The sequence below is a fragment of the Rhinatrema bivittatum genome, chromosome 12 (assembly GCF_901001135.1).
Source record: "Rhinatrema bivittatum chromosome 12, aRhiBiv1.1, whole genome shotgun sequence".
In the NCBI taxonomy this organism is placed as follows: Eukaryota; Metazoa; Chordata; class Amphibia; order Gymnophiona; family Rhinatrematidae; genus Rhinatrema; species Rhinatrema bivittatum.
The window spans coordinates 80,337,041-80,363,813 of NC_042626.1; the positions used below are offsets into that span (position 1 = coordinate 80,337,041).

At 49.3% G+C, this 26,773-nt stretch overlaps 1 protein-coding gene across 3 annotated transcripts in view; it reads left to right on the top strand.

Annotated features, from left to right (window-relative positions):
- LOC115073621 (puromycin-sensitive aminopeptidase-like) overlaps positions 1 to 26,773 on the top strand; it is a 325,446-nt gene that overhangs the window by 171,115 nt on the left and 127,558 nt on the right. For all 3 annotated transcript variants that reach the window (XM_029572186.1, XM_029572187.1, XM_029572185.1), the window contains exons 12-14: positions 12,240 to 12,300; positions 12,516 to 12,625; positions 12,799 to 12,862. In XM_029572186.1, the coding sequence (XP_029428046.1) occupies positions 12,240 to 12,300; positions 12,516 to 12,625; positions 12,799 to 12,862 (235 nt within the window). The remainder of the gene's footprint in view (positions 1 to 12,239; positions 12,301 to 12,515; positions 12,626 to 12,798; positions 12,863 to 26,773) is intronic.

Here is a 26,773-nt window from a genome sequence, read left to right on the forward strand (position 1 = left end):
AGAGTTTCGCTCATTTGAGCTGCTTCAGGGGCTATAAGAACAAAACAGATATAATCTCATATAAAGACATATAAAAACATATACACCATACATAAATAATTAAATCATATGAAATAATATAAAATCAAATAAAAATATTCAAAAACATTATACACAATTAATGAAAAAGTGACAAAAACTGTGAAAACATTCAGTGACCAAGATTTGGAAGAAATGATTTATATTAAGGATGGTCTATTCTAATAAAATTAAAATAGTAACAAGATGTGATATCCTTCCTTAATGGGGAAAAAAATCCTATATCTGTGTGTCTAAATATATATATGTCTATATATTAATCAAATGAATTGGTGCAGTCTATTGATTTTTTAAAAAAGGAAATACCTATTATAGTTGATGCCGGTGGTTGCCTGCATGCAGCAGTTCAGCTTTCTTGAGTATGCTAAAAATATATACAAAGTAAGTTGAGGCTAAAAATCATAATATCGATTACCTAAAAGAAAAATAATTTTAAAGACATTTTAAACCGTCTTGAATACCAATTAAACTATCTCTCTTAAGAACAATAATAGAAAAAATTGAAAAAATTACACATCGACATCTGGCTGAAATTTTCATTGTATATTGCCAGAAGTAATTTTATTTTTATTTTATTTATACCTTTTATATACCGACTTTCATGATACAATCATATCAAATCGGTTTACATGGAATGGGGATTAACAACAATAACGAAGAGGGTGCCAGATGCAAAAGTTACAATGAACAGGGATAATGGAACTAGGAAGGAGAAGCAACCAGAGGTGGAGATGTAACTCGATAACTATAACAAAGTAAAAGCATTGTTCAAGATAGCGTGCCCTAAACAGTTGGATTTAGTAAGTGATCTGTGGCATTGTTGATACCGGCCTATGTTGGGTGGAAGGCTCTTTGGAACAACCAAGTTTTAAGTTTTTTTTCCTGAAAGTCAATAGACAAGGTTCCTGTCTGAGATCAGGAGAGATGGCATTCCAAATGGCTGGTCCCGCTGTCAAGCAGGCCCGTTCTCTGGTGGTTGTCAGGTGGGTAGATTTGGAAGAAGGGACGTGCAGGGAACCTTTGTAGGCTTCCCTAATAGGTCTTGAAGAGGTGTGGAGTTTGGGAGTTGCAGGTCGATGGGGAGCTGGTGGTGAATGGTTTTATGAATGGTGGTAAGGGATTTGTGAAGGATTCTGTAGCTTATTGGAAGCCAGTGTAGCTCTCTGAGGATGGGCGTGATATGTTCTCTTCTGTTGGTGTTCGTCAGGATTCTAGCGGCCGCGTTTTGAAGCATCTGAAGCGGTTTGGTAGTGGCGGTAGGAAGACCAAGCAAAATAGAGGTGCAGTAGTCTACTTTGGAAAACAGGATGGCCTGGAGAAATGATCTGAAGTCTTGGAAATGAAAGAGAGGTTTAATTCTTTTTAATACTTGGAGTTTGTAGAAGCAATCCTTGGTGGTGTGATTCATGAAATTCTTTAAGTTCAGATGACTGTCTATTATTACTCCCAGGTCTCTTGCTTGAGTGATTAGGGTGTTGGGTTGGGTCAGCTGGAGAGTATCATTGTTTTCTGGTGAAATGAGGAGGAGTTCCATCTTGGCAGGGTTGCGAATCAGATTGAGGCTGGTGAGGAGATTGATGGATTGGAGGCAGTTGTCCCAAAACTTAAGTGTTTTTGTCAGGGATTCAGTTATAGGGATCAGAATTTGCATGTCGTCGGCGTATAGATAGTGTTTCAGCTTTAGATTTGTTAACAATTGGCAGAGGGGAAGGAGGTAGATGTTGAAGAGCATGGGAGATAGCGAAGAGCCCTGAGGTGTACACCTAGTGGAGAACTGATGCATGGGGACTCTTTGTTATTGACTTTGACTTTGAATCCTCTATTACTGAGGAAGGAGATGAACCAACTAAGGGCTGTTCCAGTTATCCCAATGTCAGAAAGTCTATTTAGGAGGATGTTATGGTTCACCGCGTCAAAGGCCGCCGAGATGTCGAGAACCAGCAGGAAGGAGTGCCCTTTGTCTAAGCCCATGATGAGATGGTCTGTGAGGGAGGTGAGGAGTGTTTCAGTGCTAAGCGATTTGCGGAATCCGTATTGGGAGGGCTGGAGTATTTTGTGGTCTTCGAGATATTCTGAGAGTTGAGCGTTGAATAATTTTTCCATGATTTTTGCGACAAAAGGCAGATTGGAAACAGGGCGGAAATTGTTCAGGTTCTTAGGATCTAGATTCGGTTTCTTAAGCAAGGGTTTGAGGGTGGGAAAATTTACTTATTTTTTATTTATTTAAGGTTTTTATATACCGGCATTCATGATAAAATCACATCATGCTGGTTTACATTAAAACAGTGGTGCATAGAAAGAAAAAACAAACTGGAACTGTAGTGCGGAAGAAAGCAGTTACAAAAAACAGGGATGCTTAAACTGGGAGAGGAAGGAAAAAGAAAAGGTTAATAGCATTTTAAATATTTACAATGAACAGTTAAGTGAGCTGGTTGTGTTATAGAACTTGAAGTTGAAGGACATTAGCTGGAGTCTGGGAAAGCTTGTTTGAAGAGCCAAGTCTTAAGTCTCTTCCTGAAGGTTGGGAGGCAGAAAGAGAGAGCAATTTATGATGTCGGTCAAAAACTTGGTGATGGTGTCTGGTACCAATAGAAGAAGCTTAGATGGGATATGGTCGGCAGGGTGGGTGGAGGGTTTCATTTTCTTTAGTATGTTTTCTATCTCCAAGGTAGAAGTGGGTTCAAATGAATTGAGAGATGCAGTTGTAGTTGTGATGGTAAGAGCTGGAAGAGGGCGGAAGAGTAGAGCTAGGGGGTAGCCTAGTAAAGAAGGTTGGAGATTTTGCTCTGGAACAAGGATGCAAGATCATTAGCTTTAGATTGAGCTTGGTCGTCCAGAATGGCCGGGGTGGTGGTTTTTGTAAGCTCTGAGACATATGAGAACAGGGTCTTAGCGTCGAAAATGAGATCGTGAATTCTGGTAGCGTAAAAATCTTTTTGTTCGTAGAGTTGCGTTCCTGCAAAAGTGAAGTGCAGATTTATAGGTCGTAAGAGTACCAGGGCAAGGGGTCTTGCGCCATTTATTTTCCTTCTGTCTAAGGTCTTGTTTAAGTTTTCTGAGATCATTGGAGAACCAAGGTTGTTTATTTTTTGCAGCTGGATTGATTATTTTGGTTGTGAGAGGGCATAGTTTATTAGCTACAGCTTCGGTGATGCAGTACCATGAGGTTAGTGCCGTGATGGGTTTGAGATGTCTAGGTTAAGAAGTTCTTTGGCTAGGTGTTTGCTTAGGACATCTGACGTGCAAGTTTTCCTGTAGTGAATTGTAGATTGGAATGGTTGAGATGACAGATTTTCTTTCAACTTGAGGGTGGTGGAAATCAGTGTATGGTCGGACCATGGGACTGGGACGCATTTGGGAGGTGTAGATTGAGTAAGACCAGAGTTAATGAAGATGAGGTCTAGCGTGTGACCAGCTTTGTGGGTGGGTTTGTTAATAATTTGCTTGAAGCCCATGGCTGTGAGGGAGGTGAGAAATGCATCGCAGTTGGTGGAGAGTGGGGTTGAATCCATGTGTAGGTTGAAATCCCCTAAGATCATGGCTGGGGAATCCAATGTTACATACTTCGCTATGGTTTCCACAATAGGAGAAGCGTCCTGAGTCCAGAAGTCCGGGTGGAGTGTATATAAGGAGGATTTGAAGCCTGTCAGATTTGAAAAGGCCTAGCTCTAATTTCGAATTAGATTTGGCTGGTTGTAGGGTTAGCCTCAGCTCTTTTTTGGCGGCTATGGTAGTAGAAGGCCACCGCCTCTCTTTTTGAGTCTGGGTAGTGAGAAGAAATCGTAGATATGTATAGGAAGATGATTTATCAAAGCTATATCCGTAGGTTTGAGCCAAGTTTCAGTTATAGTGCAGATGTCTGGCTTTGAGTCCAGGAGATAATCATTAAGAATGTGTGATTTCTTCGTGAGAGATTGAGCATTGAAGAGTGTCAATGAGAAGAGAGCAAGTCCTAGAAGTTGGGTGTGGGATGATGTTTTGGTGCGTTTTGGGTTGCGTGGAAGTTTTCTCAGTGGAGCGGAGACTGTGGTGTAGGGGATAGGGTGGCCTTGTGTCATGCTTCTCTCCTTGTGCGGGCTGTGGAAGAAATTTGAGTGAAAGACTGTCGCCCAGAGGGCTGGGAGGTGGCTGGTAGCAGAGTGTGAGTCTGAATGCAGAGAAGCTAGCAGAGGGTGACAGTTTGGGGGTCCAAGTGCAGGTGAGTTTAGAAGGTGGGCTTGGTGAAATTGGAGTGTTAGGGCTGCCAAAGAAGGGAGGGCGGTCCCTAAGCACGCTCCTTTGGTTTAAAATGACCGGCGTATGGTACCGAGAGGGCAGAGGGTCCTGAGGTGGGCGCTGTGGTGTGTGTCCGTCGCCGCGAGAGTAGGCTCAATCTTGGGTTTGTTGCCCTTGATCCTGCTGAGACCGAAAGTGGTGGTTGTTTTCCTGAATTATCCGGTGTCTTTTTAGCTGGTTTATTATTTTATTTTTATTTTATAATCCTTGCGCAGAAATGGCGCATAAAGGAAGTATTTAAATGGCAAGTACTACGCGCAGGCTGGCATTTCCGGTTTGTTAAAAGCGATTGCACCGACCTATCAAGATTGTGGTGGTGAGATTTTCTTGATTTTGGTGCAGCAAAACGGCAGCTCCTGTTATGATTTTATATGGTTATTAAACAGAGGCATTAGTGCCTGAGAGGGTTTGTTTTTTTTTTTTAAGAACATAATTTAAGTAATATTTAATAATTCTTGGTGGATGAGCCATGTTGTTCCCTAGAAATAAACCTTCAATGTTTTGTTTGTTTTTTAAAGTTTTTTTTTTGCGCGTATTTTGGCATTTAAATGGCTGCCAATGTACAAGGCGATAGTAAAGATCTAAAAATTCGTTTCAAAAATAAATTTTTGCGTTAGAGCCATGTGTTCCTACAATAAACCTTCTTTGTTTTTTTGAAAGATAATTATTTTGGCGCGAAGTTTGGCATTTAAATGACTGTCAGCGCATAAGCTGATAGTATAGATTTGGCAGTATGTTGTTCCTTGAGAAAAAAACTTTAAAATTGGTTTATAATGTTTTTAAGATGAATTTATTTAAAAGGCTGTCAGCGCACAAGTCGACAGTATGCTTTCCGGCATGACTGACTTCTGGCAATATACAATGAGAGTTTCAGCCAGACGTCAATGTGTAATTTTTTCTATTATTGTTCTTGAGAGAGAGTTTAATTGGTATTCAAGATGGTTTAAATGTCTTTAAAATTATTTTTCTTTTAGGTAATCGATATGATTTTTAGCCTCAACTTACTTTGTATATATTTTTAGCATACTCAGGAAAGCTGAACTGATGCATGCAGGCAACCACTGACATCAACTGTAATAGGTATTTCCTTTTTTAAAAAATCAATAGACTGCACCAATTCATTTGATTTAATATATATATATATATATATATATATATATATATATATATATATATATACATACAGATATAGGATTTTTTCCCATTAAGGAAGGATGTCACATCTTGTTACTATTTTAATTAATTTTATTAGAATAGACCATCCTTAATATAGATCATTTCTTCCAAATCTTGGTCACTGAATGTTGTCACAATTTTTGTCACTTTTTCATTAATTGTGCATAATGTTTTTGAATAATTCTATTTGATTTTATATTTCATATGATTTAATTATGTATGTATAGTGTATGTGTTTTTATATGTCTTTATATGAGATTATATCTGTTTTGTTCTGATAGCCCCTGAAGCAGTTCAAATGAGCGAAACTCGGCCTGAGTCGGGCTTTTTATGATGGTTTGTGCAGAATAAAGAATTCCTGGTGTTCACCATACCTGGATCAGTCCAGACCGCTGGGTTATGCCTCCCTTCCAGCAGATGGAGACAGAGAAAAACTTGAAAGGCACCCCCTCTTAGTCTGGTGTGCCACCTGCGATCCTTCAATATTTCTCTGTCTCCAGCAGATGACAGGACCTTTAAAAAAAAAAAAAAAAAAAAGAAGAAGAAATCAAAGTTAGCCTTCTGTTGAGAAGGGCTTTGTACCTTTAATTTCCTCTGGCTAGATGAATTGGTTAAAAACCCAAACAGAATACTGAGAGAAAAGGAGTACAAGTCCTCCCAAGGGCTTGGAGCCTATCCCCCATGGTAGTAGGCACGGCTGGGGTTGGGGGCCCTGACAGCCTGGTTGCCCGGAGCTTGTTTGTCAAACTGGTGAGTAGGGGGATTTACCAGTGGGCCGGTCCCTCCCCCTAACAGCCCAGAGACGTTGCCATTCCTCTGGTGAGACCTGCTGTTGCTAAGCCTAGACCCAGGGACGTTTCATTCCCCTAGTTGATTGTGAGCAACAGAAAAAGAAAAAAAAAACAAAACCAAAGAAAGCTTAGCTGGCTCAGGTCTCCCGGGTCTCTGGAAGTGATAGTATTTTGCTGAGTTGATTTCCCTTGTCGCAGCTGCGTTGAAAATGCCGCGGGGATCGTGGTGTTCTTCCTGAGGGGAGCTGGCTGTGCGGCTCTCCCGCGATGGCCTCTGCTCCCGATGCATTTCCGGGGAACAAGGGCTGTCGGAGGTAACTAGGTGCGACAGTTGGGCGTCCCTCACGCGGTCCTGAAGTGCAGGGAAGAATCTGCTGGCTGCCCCGTTCCCAATCAGCGTTCGGGGTTTCCCCCCGGGGCGGGGGGGGGGGGGGCCTTAAAAAGGCAGCACCCTTTTTCTTCCCAGTTTGTGCTTTTACTGCACAAAGCGTATCTTGAGGCAGAAGCAGATTTACAGTCACAGGAGTCTCAACCAGTGAAGGTTTCCAGGCCTGCTGAGGGCCAGGACGCAGCTAGAATTCGGACGGTCTGTGGGACTTCGGATGCGACAGGGGCTCCGCTAGTGGAACCCCCGGATCTTTCATCGCAGGACCCTCCCAGCGTGTACGCGATGAGGTTGACAAATCCGTCCCGGTTGAGGGAGATGATCCGCGGGTGCTCAGATTGTTTCGAAGGGAGGAGCTTGATCCTATGATCCCTCATGTTCTGTTGGAGCTGGGGATTCAGGCTCTGCAGCAAGTTTCTGAGCCTTCTACGGTGGATCCCATTCTGTCGGGTCTTCAGGCTCCCCCTAGGACTTTTCTTTTCCACCCAATGCTATTGCAGCTCATGACCCGGGAGTGGGACACGCTGGAGGCCAGTCTGCGGGTCGGCCGAGCTATGGAGAAGCTTTATCCGCTACCAGAGGAGTTGTTGGATCTTCTCAAAGTCCCTAAGGTGGACGCGGCCGTTTCGGCCATCACCAAGCGCAGAACGATTCCGGTGGCAGGAGCGGCTGCGCTTAAGGATCTGCAGGATAGGAAGCTTGAGGTCTTTCTTAAGCGGATCTTTGAGGTGTTGGCGCTCGGCGTCAGAGCGGCTGTCTGCAGTAGTCTCATGCAGCGGGCAACCCTGAGATGGGAGCAACAGTTACTCACTACTCAGGATCTTCCCCCGGCGGAGGCGGAGCATGGGAGGAAGCAGTTGCGTATACCGCAGACGCATTGTATGCTCTACTCAGTACTTCCTCGCGCACGATGGTCTCTGCGGGGTTGGCCAGGAGGCTTCTATGGCTCCGCAATTGGTCCGCTGACGTCTCTTCCAAGTCTCAGTTGGGGGCTCTTCCGTTCAAAGGAAAATCTTTAGTTGGCGACAGTCTAGAACATCTCATCAAGTCCCTAGGGGACAATAAAGTGTACAAGCTTCTGGAGGACAAGCCTAGGCCTTCTAGGACCTTCAGTTCATCTCGTTCCCGTTTTTGGGGACAGCACCATTTTCGTCAGGGCAGAGCCCCTTCCTTCACTCCGCGGCACCCGTCAGTGAGGTCCCAGGCTTGGGCTCATTCCTTTCGCGGCCGAAGGCCTCCCCATAAAGGGGTCTCCCAAGGATCTTCCAGCAACAAGTCTTCCCAATGAAGGTGCGCCGACCCACTCCTCCGTTCTGGAGATAGGTCGCCTCTCTCTGTTTTTTTAGGAATGGATCAAGATTACTTCGGATCAGTGGGTTCTAAGCATCATAGAACACTGTTATGCTTTAGATTTTGCTTGCCCATTGCGAGACCTGTTTTTGGTGTCTCCCTGCAGGTCTCGGGCAAAACAGGTGGTGAACCAAGCCCTGGGAACCATTGTTCCAGTTCCACCCATTGAACGCAGGACTGGCAGGTATGCCATATATTTCGTGGTTCCCAAGAAGGGAGGGCTCCTTCTGCCCGATATTTGACCTGAAGAAAGTGAACAGGGTGCTTCAGGTGCCCTGCTTTCACATAGAAACTCTGCAGTCAGTCATTGCGGCTGTCTGCAAAGGCAAATTTTTGGCCTAGTTGGATCTGACGGAGGCTTATCTTCACATAGGGATCCGAGAACATCATCAGAGGTTTCTGCGGTTTATGGTCTTGGGCGAGCATTATCAATTCCAAGCACTTCCATTTGGATTGGCGATGGCTCCCCACATCTTCATCAAGGTGATGGTAGCAGTGGCGGTGGCTTTCAGGCGGGAAGGGATCTTGGTTCATCCCTACTTGGACGATTGGCTCATTCGGGCGAAGTCGAAGGAGCTTTGCAAGATAGCAGTTTGCTCGGTCTTACAGCGTCTTCACTCTCTCAGATGGGTCGTCAATTTCTCCAAGAGCCATTTGGTCCCGTCCCAGGTGCTGGATTTCTTGGGAGCCCGATTCGACATGGCTGTTGGCAAAGATTTCCTCCTGCAGGAGCGGATAGACAAGTTGACGTCTCAGATTCAGCGGCTGTTGGCCCTACCGATGCCCAAGGTATGGGACTACTTGCAGGTTCTTGGTTCTACGGCATCTACTCTGGAGTTAGTCCCCTGGGCCTTTGTTCATATGAGACCTTTGCAGAGGGCGTTGCTTTCCCGCTGGAATCCCAAGTCAGAAGAGTTCCAGTTAGTGTTACTGCTCATGGACCCCGCCAGAGCCACTCTCAGATGGTGGTTGGTCTCCGAGTATTTACGCTGCGGGGTGGACCTGGAAGAGCCCCAGCGGGTAATTGCAACAATGGATGCCATCCTCTCTCCGGTTGGGGGGCAGTTTGCCAATCGTGGTCGGCGCAAGGTCAGTGGACATGTCAGGAGGCGAAGGGGTCCATAAATCGCTTGAAAACAAGAGCAGTACGCTTGGCACTGCGCAGCTTTCTCCTTCTTGTCCAGCACTAGTCGCATGGATTTTGTCTGACAACGCGACGATGGTGGCATACATCAATCGCCAAGGGGGAACAAGAAGGTGGCCGGGGAGGTGGACAAGCTGATGGTCTGGGCGGAATGCAGTCTCGCCCGATTGGCAGCTTCACACATAGCTGGGGTAGACAACGTTCAGGCGGATTTTCTCAGCCGACAACAGTTAGACCCCAGAGAGTGGGAGCTATCCAAGGAAGTGATGCAGCTCTTAACTCGTCTGTGGGGAGTGTCCCATCTGGAATTGATGGCGGCTTGGCGGAACGTGAAGGCAGCTCGTTTCTTCAGTCGCAGAAGGGAGCACGGGGTGGAAGGAGTGGATGCTCTGGTCCTTCCATGGCCCCATGACATTCTGCTCTACGTTTTTCCACCTTGGCCGTTGGTGGGCAAGGTCTTAAGAATAGAGACCCACCCCCGGGGTCGGTCATCCTCGTAGCCCCGGAATGGCCACAGAGGGCCGAGGTTCACGGATCTGGTCAACTTGATGGATGGCCCTTTTTGTCTGTCATCTTCTGAATCTGCTTCGGCATGGTCCAGTATTTTTCGATCAGGCAGCTTGCTTTTGTCTAGCGGCCTGGCTTATGAAAGGAGGCAGTTGAGGAAGAAGGGTTATCCAGATTCAGTCATTTCCACCCTCCTACAGGTATGAAAGACATCTACTTCGCTTACATATGTCCGGAAGGTTTTCGATTCATGGTGTAGTAGGTTGGATCTTTCCCCACGGTGAGCCACCATTGTTCATATTCTCACCTTTTTACAAGAAGGGTTGGCGTACAGTTCTCTCCGGGTTCAGGTAGCGGCTCTGGGCTGTTTAAGGGGAAAGATTGACGGGGCATCCCTTGCAGCCCATTCTGACGTGGCACATTTTCTGAAGGGTGCTAATCATTTGAACCCTCCAGTTCGACCAATGTGTCCTTCTTGGAGTCTAAATCTGGTTCTCGGGGGTTGTGCGGCCTTCCTTTTGAGCCTCTCAAACGGGCCACTTTAAAAGACCTAACGCTCAAGGTGATTTTCCTAGTGGCTATCTGTTCGGCAAGATGAATATCTGAGATTCAAGCGTTGTCCTGTAAGGAATCTTTTCTGCGGATTTCCGATTCTGGGATGTCCCTTAGAATGGTACCCTCCTTTCTACCAAAGGTTGTGTCGGGGTTTCACTTGAAACATAGAGACATAGAAATGACGGCAGAAGAAGACCAAACGGCCCATCCAGTCTGCCCAGCAAGTTTTGCACTTTTTTTTTCTCATTCTTATCTGTTACTCTTGGCTCTTAGTAACCTTTTGATTCTATTTCCCTTCCACCCCCACTGACTTGAATCAGTCAGTGGAGTTGCTGGCTTTTCCAGATTTGGATCATGATTTCCTTCAGGCTCTCGACTTGAGGAAAGTGGATGTCTGACGGGTTCTCCTTTGATATTTGGAGGTGACTAATGATTTTAGGTTGTCTGACCATCTTTTTGTCCTAACAAAGGACATAAGGCATCCAAAGCTACCATTGCCCGATGGCTGAAGGAAGGTATAGCTTCGGCATATATATGTCACGGACGGGCAGTGCCGGATGGTCTAAAAGCTCATTCGATCAGATCTCGGGCGGCGTCTTGGGCAGAGAGTCGGTTTGTTTCGCCGCAGGAGATTTGCAGAGCGGCTACTTGGAAGTCTCTACACACCTTTGCTAAGCATTATCGTTTGGATATCCGGGCCCCGGATGTCGACTGTTTTGGCAGCAGTGTTCTTCGAGCGGGACTCTCCAGGTCCCACCCCATATAGGGCAGCTTGGGTACATCCCAGCTGTCTGGACTGATCCGGGTACGTACAGGGAAAGGAAAATTGGTTCTTACCTGCTAGTTTTCATTCCTGTAATACCACGGATCAGTCCAGATGCCCACCCGGGGTATTCTGGTCTGGAGAGTCCGCTCTGTATATATATATTTTGTCCTTTTCATTGTCAGATGTTTTTTCTGCAGAGTATATTGAAGAGAGAAACGATATTGGAAATATCCAAATCAGTACTTCTTCCATGTGCATAGTTTCAAAGTTTACTGTTGAGCTGTTTTTTGGTCTAGCCATTGGTTCTTAGATTTACTTCATTCTGCTATGGTATTGATTATACTGAAGGGATCGCAGGTGGCACACCAGACTAAGCGGGGGGTGCCTTTCAAGTTTTTCTCTGTCTCCATCTGCTGGAAGGGAGGCATAACCTAGCTGTTTGGACTGATCAGTGGTACCAAAAGAATGAAAATTAGCAGGTAAGAACCAATTGTTCTTTGTAAAATACTATTCAGATGAGACTTAACCAGTGAAGCTATGATGAGAAGGAATGTTGCATAATAAAAGATTTTTCTTGACTAATTCCCATTCTGTTCCGTAGCTGAGGGCAGAAAGGGTACTGATACCCAACTCCCCAGGCTTATGTCTGTGTTGCCTCTAAGTGCAAACCGGGACCTAGTCTGGGTAACACTCTATGAAAAGAAATAAATGGCTGCACAGCAAATATCAAGCATGGAAGAGGAGCTTGAGCAATGATGTAACACCCCCCTCCCCTCACCTTTTCTTATCCATATTTCTTAGGGCTGGGTAACCACCCATTTGTAGAATGTGGGACTTTTGTAAAAGGAGTTTGTGATGTGCATATTCTTTTCTCTGTTTATTTTATGAAGCATGCAAAAAATTAATAAATCTTCTAACATAGGCTTAGTTTATTTAATTATATTATGAAACCATGTATTTACTTCCTTTTCCTTTTGGAAATCAAATATCATTAAATGAATATTTGCTACCTACTGTAAACCGGTTTGATATGTTCGCATGAAAAATGTGGTATATAAAAAATTATAAATATAATAAATAACATGGATAAAGAATAAAAATGAACTCCTTGATGTGAGAAATAAAATTCTGCCTGCCTTAAACTGGGTAGGATGTAATGAAAAGCAGAACAGAAGGACCTCATCAGCGACCTGTTGTCCTTTTCTTTTTAAGGACTTCCGGAAAGGAATGAATTTATACTTGACAAAGTTTCAGGAGAAGAACGCAGCCACTGGTAATATGTAGGGACAAGCTGGAGCTGACTATTTAGTGGACAGCTGCTGCCATCTGCTGTTATGTCTATGCCATATGTGATCGTAGCAAAGTGATGAGGCGTGGGGGAGGGAGCATGTCACTCAGCAGTTTCCCGGGGCTCTGCATGAGAGGTTGCATGCATGTCTTCCTGAGGCAGGGCAGGCACATATTACTTTTTTTGCATTTGCCCTGCAGAGGACCTGTGGAACTGCTTGCAGAAGGCCAGTGGGAAGCCCATTGCTGCTGTGATGAGCACTTGGACTGAACAGATGGGATTTCCGCTTATTTATGTGGAAGATGTGCAGGTATATGATGAATAGTGCAAGTGGTGGTATGGACTCTGGGACTGGGAAGGACTCATTACTCACTGCAGGTTTTCTTTCTCTTGGCAATGGAATAGGTTGAGAAGGCCTTCCTTGGAATTGTGCATCCCAAGATGCTGAAAGCCTGTTGCTGACTCTGCTTTCTTTCCCCCTAGGAAGAAGATCAGCGTGTGCTGAAGCTGTCTCAGAAGAAATTCTGTGCTAATGGACAGCATGCAGGTAACTGGGTGACTGCCTGGTGTCTCTTCCAGTTGTCACAGAGGTACAGACAGTAACTGCAAAGGGAAAGAATCCACACAAGACCTTCTCAGAATATTGTACAATAAGACAGTGAAACAGAGGTCCCTGTACATACCCAGATCAGTCCAGACTCCTGGGTGTTGCCTTCCCTCCAGCAGATGGAGACAGAGAAAGTTTTACTGACACTGCCACTTAAGCTGAGGTGCCACCTGCAGTCCCTCAGTATTTCTCTGTCTCTAGCAGATGGAAGTGCAAAGGCTGCAGTCTGACTTAAACTAAAAAAAAAAAGTCAGAGATTATACTTGTCATCAGTGGCCTCCCAGAGGGTAGCTAGGTCCTGGTTGGGCCATCCCTTCTGGTTCTCGAGGCAGACGAGCAGGGGGTTGAGGACCCTTATAACTCACAGACTACTTCTTCATGCCGGCCAGGGTTGAAACCTGGAGGTCCTGGATCACTCACCCTGAGGGACCAGTGGAGCCTGCTGCCTGCCTACGTGAAGTACCTTTAAAATAAGAAGAAAAGTTAAGTGCATGGAGGAGGTAAAACAGGTGGGGTTTGATTAGAGTCAGCGAGTGTCTGTTCCTGCACTGATCGCTCCTATCTCCAGTGGTTCCTGTTAAGCTGCTCCCTTTTCTCTGGTGCCTCCCTTCTCCCCCTTGCCCTGCATTGCGGTCGACTCGGCATTTATTTTCCATGCTGCGTGGAGTGGCTTGTTCTGCTTGAGGAGACGCGCAGTCGCGTCTCTTGTGCGATGTTCTCTGCTCCCAATGCCTCCCCGGTGGGGATGGTCCTTCAGGAAGCAGGGTAAGGGGTCAAATCGATTGCTCGCCACGAGCCTGGGAGGCTCTTGTCGGCGCGGCTGACCTCTGATGATCCGTTCCCGCTGAGCATGGGAGGGGGCAGGGATTTCCCTTCCCCTTTATCTCCGGAGGTGGGGAGGTCCAGAGGCCAAGGAGGGCCCCTTAGGGAGGAAGACCGTGGGGGGACGGGGACCTCTAATGCCACTTCCTTTTCCTCGGAATTTGTGCTTTTGCTTCACAAGGCCTATAAGACCAGAAAGGCTGCACGTCGTAAGTCTGGGAAGGAGGCCTCGGTCAGGCCCCTGAAGAGATCCAGGACCTCTGCAGAGATTGGGGCACCTAGAGTCAGGCGACTTCTGAGGGCCTCGGTGCCGCTGGCTGCTACAGATAGCTCTTCGGCTGATTCAGACAAAGATGGTGGCCAGGGGCTGGATCCTCAGGATGCAAGGCCGGGAGCAGATGATCAGGACCTGGATCAGATGCTGTCATGGATCATGGCTGTCAAGGGAGATGACCCTAAGGTGGTGAGATTGTTCTGTAAGTAAGAGCTGAGCCCACTTATTCCTGTGGTTCTGGAGGAGCTGGGCATAGAGGTCCCTTGGGAGGATTTTGAATTGGGAGCAGTGGACCCTGTTATGGTTGGCCTCTGAGGTCCAGCAAAATCTTTTCCTTTCCATGGGTCGGTTAGCACTGTTCTGTTCAGGGAGTGGGATACTCTGGTTATAGGTTTGAAGGTCACCGGAGCGGCAGCAACAGTTGCAAATGGACAAGTCTTTGAGTCTGAGGCTTTACAGGCCGAGCGGCTGGAGGCCGTTGTGGCGTACAATGCGGATGCTTTGTATGACCTTCTCAGAACCTCTTCCAGGACAATGGTGTCTGCAGTCTCGGCCCAGCGCCTTCTCTGGCTGAGGAATTGGTCTGCTGATATTTCTTCTAAGTCACAGTTGGGATCTTTGCCCTTTAAAGTAAAGACTTAGAGGAGATGATCAAGTCCCTTGGTGAGAATAAGGTCCATAATTTGCTGGAAGATAGAACAAAAAGGAAAGACCTTCCTTCCTTCTCGCTCCCGCTTCAAGTGGAATCGAAGATTTCAGGCGCCGAGACAGTTCTGCGGTTAGCAGCAGTTCTGGAATCAGTCCTTTCACGGATGTCATCCTGGAAGAGATGGCCCCTCTTAGGGTGGAAGTCGGGCAAAATCCTCTCAATGAGATGAGGCTGATCTACTCTTCAGTTCCAAAGATAGGGGGCCTTCTGGCTCTATTTCCTAGCGTGTAGCAGATGGACTCAGGACCAATGGGTATAGTGTGCTCCTGATAGCAGTTGGAGACTGAGTCAGATTTCAATCTGACATCACCACCAGTACATATACCCCTGCAGGAAGCTCTGCTTTTCAGTATTTTCCATCTCCATAGCAGTTCAGGACTCTATAAATGCTTGCACAGCGCTAGAATATTCAAACCAAAGAAAATTCCAAACAAGAAGAAACCTTACCTCTACAGACGAGCCCCGCTCTCCTGCGGTGATACCTACGGGTCCCACCCCCAGTTGAGAATTCCTTAGGTGATTTCTGAGATCCCTCAGAGGTAGGCCTTGGTCTTGCAGCCGGTTCCCGGCATGGACTTAGCCCCTGGCAACAGGAGCGGCTGAGAGGCAGTAGGTGCAACACCGACCACGGCGGTGGAGGTACTTTTCCCTCTCCCCCCACAGCCGGAGACCACCCGGAATGAAACCCGGGAAATGCCGAGACAAAGTAAGGTAGAAAACTTTCTAAAAGTCTCCGGTTTCCGAGGGTCGGAAAGCCGCACGGATCGCCAGTCGGCATCTGTGCTATCGGGTTGATCAGCCCCGTCCGGGCTAGACCCGATCCGATACAAGGGTCCTCCCACGTGGAGAACACTCAGAGGTGGTCGCCATATTGCTCGCGTGGTCGCCGACGCCATTCCCATCGATTGCCGTCCTGTCCACCTAACCGAGCCATGCGCACAGAGACGAGCCGGGTGCACAACTTACTTGTGCGCACAACGGCGCGCGCATAAGTGCGGTGCGCACAACGGCGCACACGAGGGGGCCGGGCGCACAGCCACACGCTCAACAGCACCTGGTGCATAAGTTAAACCTGTGTGCACAGCGGCGCACGCATCTTTGTGAACGCTCATCTCTGCCTACGAGCGCATCTTTGGCACACCCGGAGCACATAACTAAGCCTCCCGGCGCACGCATTAAACGGGGCTTCCTGCAATCCTACGGGCACAAAACATGGCACCACCAGCCAAGAAGGTCAAGGCACAAGCCCTCTGCCCAGCCTGCCACATAAGAGCTGCGCAGCAAGAAGAGGCCACGGCCCTGTGCGAGGAGGCTCTGGGAGAACCAGGTCAAGACCCTCCCCCAGCCAGTACAGGAATCCAGATCCACCGATAGTACACCGGACCTCTTTATCCCCAGCACGAGCCTCCCTCAAATGGGGCTCCCAGGGGACGCAGCGGCTTTCAATTTAGACCCAGGATCCTTTTCCTGGGTAGAATTCGGCGCCACCGATGACACAACCATAGCCTCCCCCAGAGGACCCTAACCTCCCAGGGCCATCTAGGCCCTCCAGAGACGTGACTCCCCTGGCCAAAAGCCTCACCATAGGGGCCAAGGACAACTCAGATGAAAATCAAGAATCCCTGGAGGAAGGGGAAATTCCTCCAGGAACGGAACCTTACCGTACCATGAAGTGTTTTTTCTCCAAAGACGAGCTATCAGATCTCGTGGCTCACAGCTTGAAGGAGCTCGCCATCCCGGGCACTAGTGCCACAGGGGACCCGAAGATGAACCCTCACCTAGAGGGACTCCATCAGGCCTCCCGCCATTTCCCTCTCCTGCAAGCTGAACAACATCTGATTGACCCGGAATGGGATGCTCCGGAGGCCATTTTCAAAGGCGGATGGGCCCTAGAAGCCCTCTACCCACTGGAACTCTCAGCCAGAGATCTCCTGGTGTTCCCCAAAGTGGACGCCATGGTCTGCGCGGTCACAAAGCTCACTACCATCCCAGCCAAAGGAGGAGCGGCACTCAAGGATGCCCAGGACAGACGTCTGGAATCCATCCTTAAACAGTCATTTGACGTATCAGCTATGTCACTGCAGATTGCTGCCTGCTGTGCCGTGGTGACACGCGTCTGCTTATCCATGATCAGGAACACCGCTGCGCCTGTCGAAGCACTAGAACCATTGGTACCTTTCTCACGGATGCGACCTCTGACCTGGTTTGCACCTCAGCCAGGGGCGTTTCTTCCATAGTGGCAGCCAGAAGGCAACTCTGGCTCCGAAGTTGGTCAGCCAACGCGACTTCCAATACGAAACTCACGAGAATGCCCTTTAAAGGAGTCCTCCTTTTCAGGAGCGAACTGGAGAAGTTAGCCGACAAATGGGGTGAATCCCCAGTATCTCGGCTACCCGAGGACAAGAACAAAAGAAGCCAACGCCCCTCTCCCAGATTACCTAAGGGCAGAGGATCACAGCGTTTTAGACCCTACAAGAGTACTTAACAAGCCCCTCGCCCCACAGGCAGGGGCCAGTCCTTCCGGAACAAACACAAGAGGGGAGCCGGCTCTGGCGCAGGCCCCAGCCGCACCCCACAATGAGAATCAGCCGACCCATCCACAGGAAGAAGCCATAGGGGGCAGGCTTGCCCTATTCTACCAAAGATGGGTCGAGATAACAGCGGACAAGTGGGTCCTAACCATCATTCAAGAGGGATACTATCTGGACTTCCACAACATCCCTCTGGACAAGTTTATGAAATCTCCTTGCCACGCACCCTCCAAGAGGATGGCAGTGGAAACCACACTGACCAAATTGCTCGCCCTAAAGGCCATAACACCGATGCCCATGCAACAACAAAATACTAGGCACTATTCCGTCTATTTTATCTTCCCCAAGAAAGAGGGAATGTTCCGGCCCATCCTGGACCTCGTCGGTCAATCGCTACCTGAGGGTACCACACTTACGCATGGAAACCCTGCGCTCGGTCATAAGGGCGATACAGCCAGGAGAATTCCTTACATCCCTGGACCTGTCAGAAGCATACCTGCACATCCCGGTCCATCAAGAGCATCAGCGCTTCCTGTGCTTCGCGATCCTGGACCACCGCTACCAGTTCCGAGCGCTACCCTTTGGGCTCGCCACAGCCCCTCGGACGTTCACCAAAATTATGGTGGTAGTAGCAGCGACACTGAGGAAAGAGGTAATCCTCGTACACCCATATCTGGACAATTGGCTGATCCTGGCAAATACCCAAAAACTAAATCTATTCCATGTTACCTTTGCTAGTAATAGCTGTGGCTATTTTCTAAGTCAACTTAATTAATAGCAGGTAATGGACTTCTCCTCCAAGAACTTATCCAATCCTCTTTTAAACACAGCTATACTAACTGCACTAACCACATCCTCTGGCAACAAATTCCAGTTTAATTGTGCGTTGAATAAAAAAGAACTTTCTCCGATTAGTTTTAAATGTGCTACATGCTAACTTCATGGAGTACCCCCTAGTCTTTCTATTATCCGAAAGAGTAAATAACCGATTCACATCTACCCGTTCTAGACCTCTCATGATTTTAAACACCTCTATCATATCCTCCCTCAGCCGTCTCTTCTCCAAGCTGAAAAGTCCTAACCTCTTTAGTCTTTCCTCATAGTGGAGCTGTTCCATTCCCCTTATCATTTTGGTAGCCCTTCTCTGTACCTTCTCCATTGCAATTATATCTTTTTTGAGATGCGGTGACCAGAATTGTACACAGTATTCAAGGTGCGGTCTCACCATGGAGCGATACAGAGGCATTATGACATTTTCCGTTTTATTTACCATTCCCTTTCTAATAATTCCCAACATTCTGTTTGCTTTTTTGACTGCTGCAGCACACTGAACCGACGATTTCAATGTGTTATCCACTATGACGCCTAGATCTCTTTCTTGGGTTGTAGCACCCAATATGGAACCCAACATTGTGTAACTATAGCATGGGTTATTTTTCCCTATATGCATCACCTAGCACTTATCCACATTAAATTTCATCTGCCATTTGGATGCCCAATTTTCCAGTCTCACAAGGTCTTCCTGCAATTTATCACAGTCTGCTTGTGATTTAACTACTCTGAACAATTTTGTGTCATCTGCAAATTTGATTATCTCACTCGTCGTATTTATTTCCAGATCATTTATAAATATATTGAAAAGTAAGGGTCTCAAAATAGATCCCTGAGGCACTCCACTGCCCACTCCCTTCCACTGAGAAAATTGTCCATTTAATCCTACTCTGTTTCCTGTCTTTTAGCCAGTTTGCAATCCACGAAAGGACATCGCCACCTATCCCATGACTTTTTACTTTTCCTAGAAGCCTCTCATGAGAAACTTTGTCAAATGCCTTCTGGAAATCCAAGTATACTACATCTACCGGTTCACCTTTATCCACATGTTTATTAACTCCTTCAAAAAAAGTGAAGCAAATTTGTGAGGCCAGACTTGCCTTGGGTGAAGCCATGCTGACTTTGTTCCATTAAACCATGTCTTTTCCTGGCGTGTAGCCAGATGGACTCAGTACGAGTGGGATAGTATCCGCGTGCTAGCAGTTGGAGACGGATCTGACATCAGCACGGGGTATATAGCCCCACAGGAAGCGCAGCGATTCAGTAATTTCCGTCTCCAAAGCAGTTTGGAGTGCCTGCACGCTGGTTCAGCGTGCTTTCCAAGCCTACTTTAAATTTTCTCTTTTTCTCCTTCTAGATTCTACTTTTTCTTCTTTACTAAGGACTATCGAGCCCCGCGCTCCTCAGGGGCCGTTCTGTCCGTCCCCCCAGTTGAGCTTCCCGGGGCGCTTACCGTGGCCCCCCGGTGGGAAAGTCCTCGGTCCGGCCGAACCGCGGCAGGGGCATGGCCCCCGGGGGAGACTCGGGTGTGGCCTCGAGGCCCTCGGTCCCGGCGTGGACGAGGTAGCGGGTGCAGTTCCTCCAATCGCGGCGGTGGACGGTAACGGCCCTTTCCCCCCCGCAGCCGGAGACCGCCTGTGTTCTAGCCTAGAAGCACCGAAGATCGGGTAAGGCGTACATCTCTTCGCCCAGGTCTCCGAGGTCTCGAGGATCGGCGGCGTGGCAAGCCGTGGAGGACGCCATTTTGTGGCCCTATTCAGGTATTCCGCGCCTGTAATGGGCGCGGCTTTCTTCCTCCTTGTGCGTATATCGTATTACTTTTGCATGTTGGCTGCCACTGTTAGTATATGCCGCATATTATTGAAAGCCTATTGCATGCCATACGGCGTATATTGCTAACCGGCTTACTGCTGATTGCCTTTTGACTACCTTTCAGCGTATATTGCTCTCTGCTTAGTGCTGTGTGCCTATTGGTGCCGCATGTTATTGCTATTGTGCGCCTGTTGTATTAAGCGCCTATTGCTGCCGCATATTCTTCCTATTGTGCGCCTGTTGTATTGAGCACCTATTGCTGCCGCATATTGTTATTATTGTGCGCCTGCTGTATTAAGCGCCTATTGCTGCCGCATATTCTTCCTATTGTGCGCCTGTTGTATTAAGCGCCTATTACTGCCGCATATTATTGCGATTGTGCGCTTGTTGTATTGCGCGCCTATTGCTGCCGCATATTATTGCGCGTTTGTTCTCTTTGGTATGGATCAGCGTGCAGCCGCATCCTCAGCGGCGCAACCGCTTGTCTCAGGCATTTCAGCCCTTGGCCTCTGCTCTGCATGCCACCTTAGAGCCACACGCAGTACTGAGCCAGACTCACTATGTGCCCAATGTGAGGCGGCAGGGGGACCCTCCGGCCAGAACCAGTCTCAGCCTCAGTTTCTTGACAGTTCCCCTGGGGCTACCCCGGATTTGGGGGGCAGTCTTTACCATTCAGTCCCGGGGGATCTTGTACCCCGGCGATTAGAGGCTGCTTCCATTTCCTGGGTGGATCTCTTTAAGGGGATTCATGCCTTTGTCCAGATGCAGACGGCTTCCCATTCCGGCCCTGCTGTCCCTGCTGCTCCTGTGGTTCCTGCTGTTGCTGCGGTTCCTGCGCTACCTGCTTCTGCGGCGCCTGCTGCGGCTGCCGCTACGGTGGCAGCGCCTAGGGATCCTGTGCCTGGACCCTCACGGCCTTATCGGGAGCGGGACCTCCCACCACTGGACAGTCCGGATCAATCGGACCAGGAGGTTTTCGCCGGACGAGTCCGACCTCCCGGATGAGGGGGACCTCCCCCCGGGGATTGAGCCATATAGAACCATGAGGCGGTTCTTCCCTAAGGAGGACCTCTCGGACCTCGTGACTCAGTGTCTGGCGGAGTTGGATATCACTGGTCCCAGTGCTTCGGTACCTTCTGTGCAGAACCCCCTGCTGGAAGGTCTTCGTCCTACAGCTCGCCATTTTCCTTTCTTGCAGGCAGCTCAGCAACTCATAGATTTGGAATGGGCGGCGCCGGCGGCTTCCTTTAGAGGGGGCCGGGCCCTGAAAGGCATGTACCCGTTGGCTCCGGCTCTCCAGGACCTCCTGGCATGTCCTCAGGTGGACGCCTTAATTAGCGCTGTGGTCAAGCGCACTACTATTCCAGTGGAAGGGGGGACGGCCCTCAGGGAACCCCATGACAGACGAATGGACACCATTCTGAAACAAACTTTTGAGGTGACAGCTCTGTCTTTGCGGATTGCGGCCTGCTGCACTGTGGTGACTCGTGCCTGCTTGTCTCAGGTCAGGAACAACGCTCCAGCGGCTGATATGGAGTCCGCTCTTTCCTTCCTCACCGATGCCGCATCGGATTTGGTCCGCACTACTGCCAAGGGGATTTCGTCCTCCGTGGCCGCCAGGAGGCAGCTCTGGATACGGCCATGGTCGGCTGATGCCCCTTCGAAGTCTCGTCTCACCAGGTTACCCTTTCAGGGCTCATTTCTTTTTGGCAGTGACCTTGATAACTTAGCCACTACCTGGGGTGCCTCTCTTGTGCCTAGACTTCCGGAAGATCGATCCAGGAGGGGACAGCGCTCCTTTCCACGGCCCTACAGGGGCAGGAGTTCCCAGCGCTTTGTTCCATATAGAGGGCGCTATCAGGCGACTCGTCCTCCGGCCAGGAATCAGTCCTTTCGGACCAAGCAGCGCAAGCGTGGGGCTGGCCCGGGCTCGGGCCCCGGTCGCGCCCCGCAATGAGAATTTGCCGATCCATCTGGGGAACGAAGCCATAGGGGGCAGGTTGACCCTCTTCTACCCCAGATGGGTCGAGATTACGTCGGACCAGTGGGTCCTTGCCGTTATCCGGGAAGGATATTATCTGGATTTTCATCGTCTTTCCCTGGACAAGTTTGTGGAATCTTCATGTCCCCGGCACAAGAAGGCAGCGTTAGAAGCTACCCTGGCGAGGCTCCTGTCCTTAAACGCCATCCTCCCAGTACCTGCCTGGGAAGTGAATTCTGGACACTATTCCATTTATTTCATGGTACCCAAGAAAGGGGGCACTTTTCGGCCTGTGCTGGACCTCAAGTCAGTCAATCGCTACTTACGGGTATCAAGGTTTCGCATGGAAACTCTGCGCTCCGTCAAAGCCGCAGTCCAGCCCGGAGAATTCCTCACGGCATTAGACCTGTCGGAAGCATATCTTCATATTCCGATCCATCCGGATCACCAGCGCTACCTGCGCTTCAAGGTTCTGGGCCGCCACTTCCAGTTTCGGGCTCTACCCTTCGGGTTGGCCACGTCCCCACGGACTTTCACCAAAGTGGTAGTAGTGGTGGCAGCGGCACTCAGGCGGGAAGGGATTCTGGTCCATCCCTACCTGGACGACTGGCTGATCAGGGCGAAATCTCGGGAGGAGAGCCTGCGGACAACCGACAGAGTGATCGCCCTTCTGGAAAGCTTGGGCTGGGTAATCAACCTCAGCAAGAGCTGCCTACTGCCTTCTCAGTCAATAGAGTATCTGGGAGTGCAGTTCGACACTCGGGCAGACAAGGTCAGTCTTACGACCAAAAGGCAGCTGAAACTTCAACAACGCATCCTATAGAAACATATAGAAACATAGAAATGACGGCAGAAGAAGACCAAATGGCCCATCCAGTCTGCCCAGCAAGCTTCACACACTTTTTTCTCTCATACTTATCTGTTTCTCTTAGCTCTTGGTTCTATTTCCCTTCCACCCCCACCATTAATGTAGAAAGCAGTGATGGAGCTGCATCCAAGTGAATATCTAGCTGATAAGTTAGGGGTAGTAGGGGTAGTAACCGCCGCAATAAGCAAGCTACACCCATGCTTATTTGTTTTACCCAGACTATGTTATACAGCCCTTATTGGTTGTTTTTCTTCTCCCCTGCTGTTGAAGCAGGGAGCTATGCTGGATATGCTTGAAGTATCAGTTTATTCTTCTCCCATGCTGTTGAAGCAGAGAGCCATGCTGGATATGCATCGAAAGTGAAGTATCAGGCACATTTGGTTTGGGGTAGTAACCGCCGTAACAAGCCAGCTACTCCCCGCTTTGTGAGTGCGAACCCTTTTTTCTTCTCCCCTGCCGTTGAAGCAGAGAGCTCTGCTGGATGTGTGTAGTATCAGTTTTTTCTTCTCCCCTGCCGTTGAAGCAGAGAACTATGCTGTATTTGCATAGAAATTGAAGTAACAGGCTTATTTGGTTTGGGGTAGTAACCTGCATCTGATGAGAGCCAGTCGGCCCATAGCCTGGGACTATCTGCAGGTTCTGGGTCTCATGGCCTCCACCCTGGAAGTGGTGCCTTGGGCGCGGGCGCATATGAGACCTCTACAGCATTCCCTGCTCTCTCGCTGGAGCCCCCGTCGACGGGACTATTCCACGCACCTTCCTCTACCGGCCAGAGTTCGGACCCAGCTGCGGTGGTGGTTGCGGTCCAACCACCTGAGCAGGGGGTCGAAGATGTCCTCGCCCACGTGGACCTTGCTCACCACGGATGCCAGCCTGGGCGGCTGGGGGAGCACATTGCGAAGAACTCACCGCGCAAGGGCGATGGAACAAGGGGGAGTCAACGTGGAACATCAATCGCCTGGAGGCCAGGGCAGTCCGCTTGGCATGCCTTCGATTCGCTCCCAGACTACGGCACGGTGCTGTCAGAGTGATGTCCGACAATGCCACCACGGTGGCCTAAATCAACCGGCAGGGCGGAACCAGAAGCCGACAAGTATCTCTGGAGATCGCCCCACTGATGGTTTGGGCAGAGGCGAATCTGCAGGACATCTCCGCCGTCCACATTGCCGGGAAGGACAATACCACAGCAGACTTCCTCAGCAGGGAAAGCCTGAATCCAGGGGAGTGGCAGTTGTCCCCCACAGCTTTCCAGATGATTGTCGATCATTGGGGAATTCCGGCCATGGATTTACTGGCGGACAAGTCCAATGCTCAGGTACCCAGATACTTCAGCCACAGGCGCAACCCGTGTTCGCGCGGCATCGATGCCCTGGTCCAGCCATGGCCTCCAGGGACTCTACTATACGCCTTTCCTCCGTGGCCTCTGCTGGGCGCCCTCATCCACAAGATTCAGACACACCGGGGCCTAGTTCTTCTAGTGGCACCAGACTGGCCAAGACGACCCTGGTACGCGGACATGAGAAGACTACTGGCAGGGGAGCCTCTTCCCCTGCCTCCTCTCCGGGACCTTCTACGTCAAGGTCCCATCCTCCACGAGGATCCAGCTCAATTCTCTCTTATGGTCTGGCCCTTGAGAGGGCTAGACTGAAGAAGAGAGGTTACTCGGGGCCCGTGATTGATACACTCCTCCGCGCTCGCAAGTTTTCCACATCCCTCACCTACGTCCGGATCTGGAGAGTATTTGAAGCATGGTGCGACACTCATGGCACCAATCCACATGCCACCACCATACCTATCGTGTTGGATTTCCTGCGGGATGGGCTTCAGAAGGGTCTCTCCCTCAGCTCCATCAAAGTTCAGGTTGCGGCACTGTCTTGCTATGGTCCCTGGAGGGATGGCAAGACCATCGCCAAGCACCCAGATGTTTCTCGTTTCCTACAAGGGGTCAAGCATATTCGTCTGCCACTAAAGTGGCCTGTGCCCTTATGGAACCTTAATCTTGTTTTGGATTTCCTCGCGGGATCCACCTTCCGACCCCTTCGGGGCTTATCTCTCCGGTCTCTCACCTTGAAGTTGGTGTTCTTGCTGGCGGTGTGCTCCGCACGACGCATCTCTGAGCTACAAGCACTGTCCTGCCGTGAGCCCTTTCTACGGATCACTCCGGAAGCTATCCATCTTCGGACGGTTCCCTCCTTTCTCACAGGACAAGCAGGATGGTAGTCCTCACAAATGGGTGACATCGAGGATGGAGCCCTGTACGGAAAACTTTTCTGTCAAAGTTTCAACAAGCTTTGACTGACACTAGCACACTGGGTGCACTGAGCATGCCCAGCCTGCAATTATCCCTGTGAGCCACAGGTGTCTCCCTCAGTCTTCTTTTTTCCGCTCTGCTGTCAGCATAGCGGTTGGAGCTCTGTGAGGATTTTTTAACTAATTACCTCATGGAAACACTTAACTTTTCACTTCAAAAAACACTTTTCCCTGCACAGGTCTCCCTCCGCGTACGTTTTTACGACGCTCGGTGAGTACTAATTCTTATTTTTCGGTCGGTTTCTGTCACTATCTTAAGGCTGTTAACTGACTGAAGCCTTCCCTTCCCCCATTTTTCAGTTAGCTTTAAACAGCTTGCGAGTATCTCTGTGACACTCTGCTTGCTTATGCTAGTGGGGTAGGGATTTTTTCCTTAACTTTAGGACCTCTGTAGCTTCAAGTCCTTCGTTCCCTGGTACCCTCACGCAGTCGATACCCTATCGCTACACCGGGACCCTCCTAAACCGCCCTGGGCTTTTATATGTCATCAGCGCCCCTCCCCCCACGGTGCCCTGATGCCTTTATCCATGTTTTTTGCTTTTCAGTGCTACCAGGCTTTTTCCTCCTACGCACTGTTTTTTTTCCTTGGGCTTCCTCTGTGCCGTCCCTACCCGGATGCATGCCATTGATGCACACGCTGTTAGTCACTGCCATGCATACTCGGGTCGCCGCCACCGCTGCCCGAGACACTTTTTAACGATCCCAGGGTCACTTCATCGATGCCACCCCCCCTTTTGGGGATGCCATCGATGCCCCATCCTCCCCACCGATGTCCAGCCCTTTTCCATCGGTGGGCATTGGTGCCACATCGATTCGTCGGTGGGCATCGATGCCGGATGGTCCCCATCAGTGGGCATTGATGCCGGATGGTCCCCATCAGTGGGCATTGATGCCGGATGGTCCCCATCGGTGGACATCGGTGCCGGATGGTCCCCATCGATGGACATCGGTGCCGGATGGCTTGTCCGTCGATGGCATCGGTGCCAGGTCCTTTTGCATCGATGGACACCGATGCCCAGGTGTTTCATCCATGGGCATCTATGTTAGAATGCATCCATCGAGGGCAGTCGATGCCAGGCTGCTCCCATCGGTGAAATTCGATGCCCAGGTGGGTCCCATCGGTGGGTATCCATGCCGGCTCGATTCCGTGGATGGGCGTTGATGCCAATGCCAGCCTTATGGCTGGCATCGATGCCCATGCCGATTCCAGGACTGGCGTTGATGCCGGGATGGAATTCATCGACTGGGAGATCCATGCCATCGATTCCATACGTGTCCATATCGATGCCACCGACACACGTGTCTGGGGCACCGATGCCATGTACACTTGGAAATCTGAGTCTGTCCAAATCGATACCGTCAACGTCTGTGGCCCTATAGTTGATGCCCGTGGCCATGCCACAAACGGCATAAATGCCCGCCTCCATGCATCGATGCCCTCGACACCTCCGTTTTCCTTCGGTGTCCTTGACGCCCTATTGATTCGACTTCGACTCAGTCGATGCCGGTATCTTTTTCAATAACGGCAATGTTTTTCGATTATTCGATTCCACATCGTTTCAAAGATACCTATGCCACTGCTGTCAGTGCCCGTCACTGTCATCATTCTCCTGGCCAGTCATCGACGATTTTTTTCATACCCATTTTGATGATATCCTCGAAGCCCCTTAGGTTGCCTTCAATATCGTCAATACCGACATAGCACCGCCACAT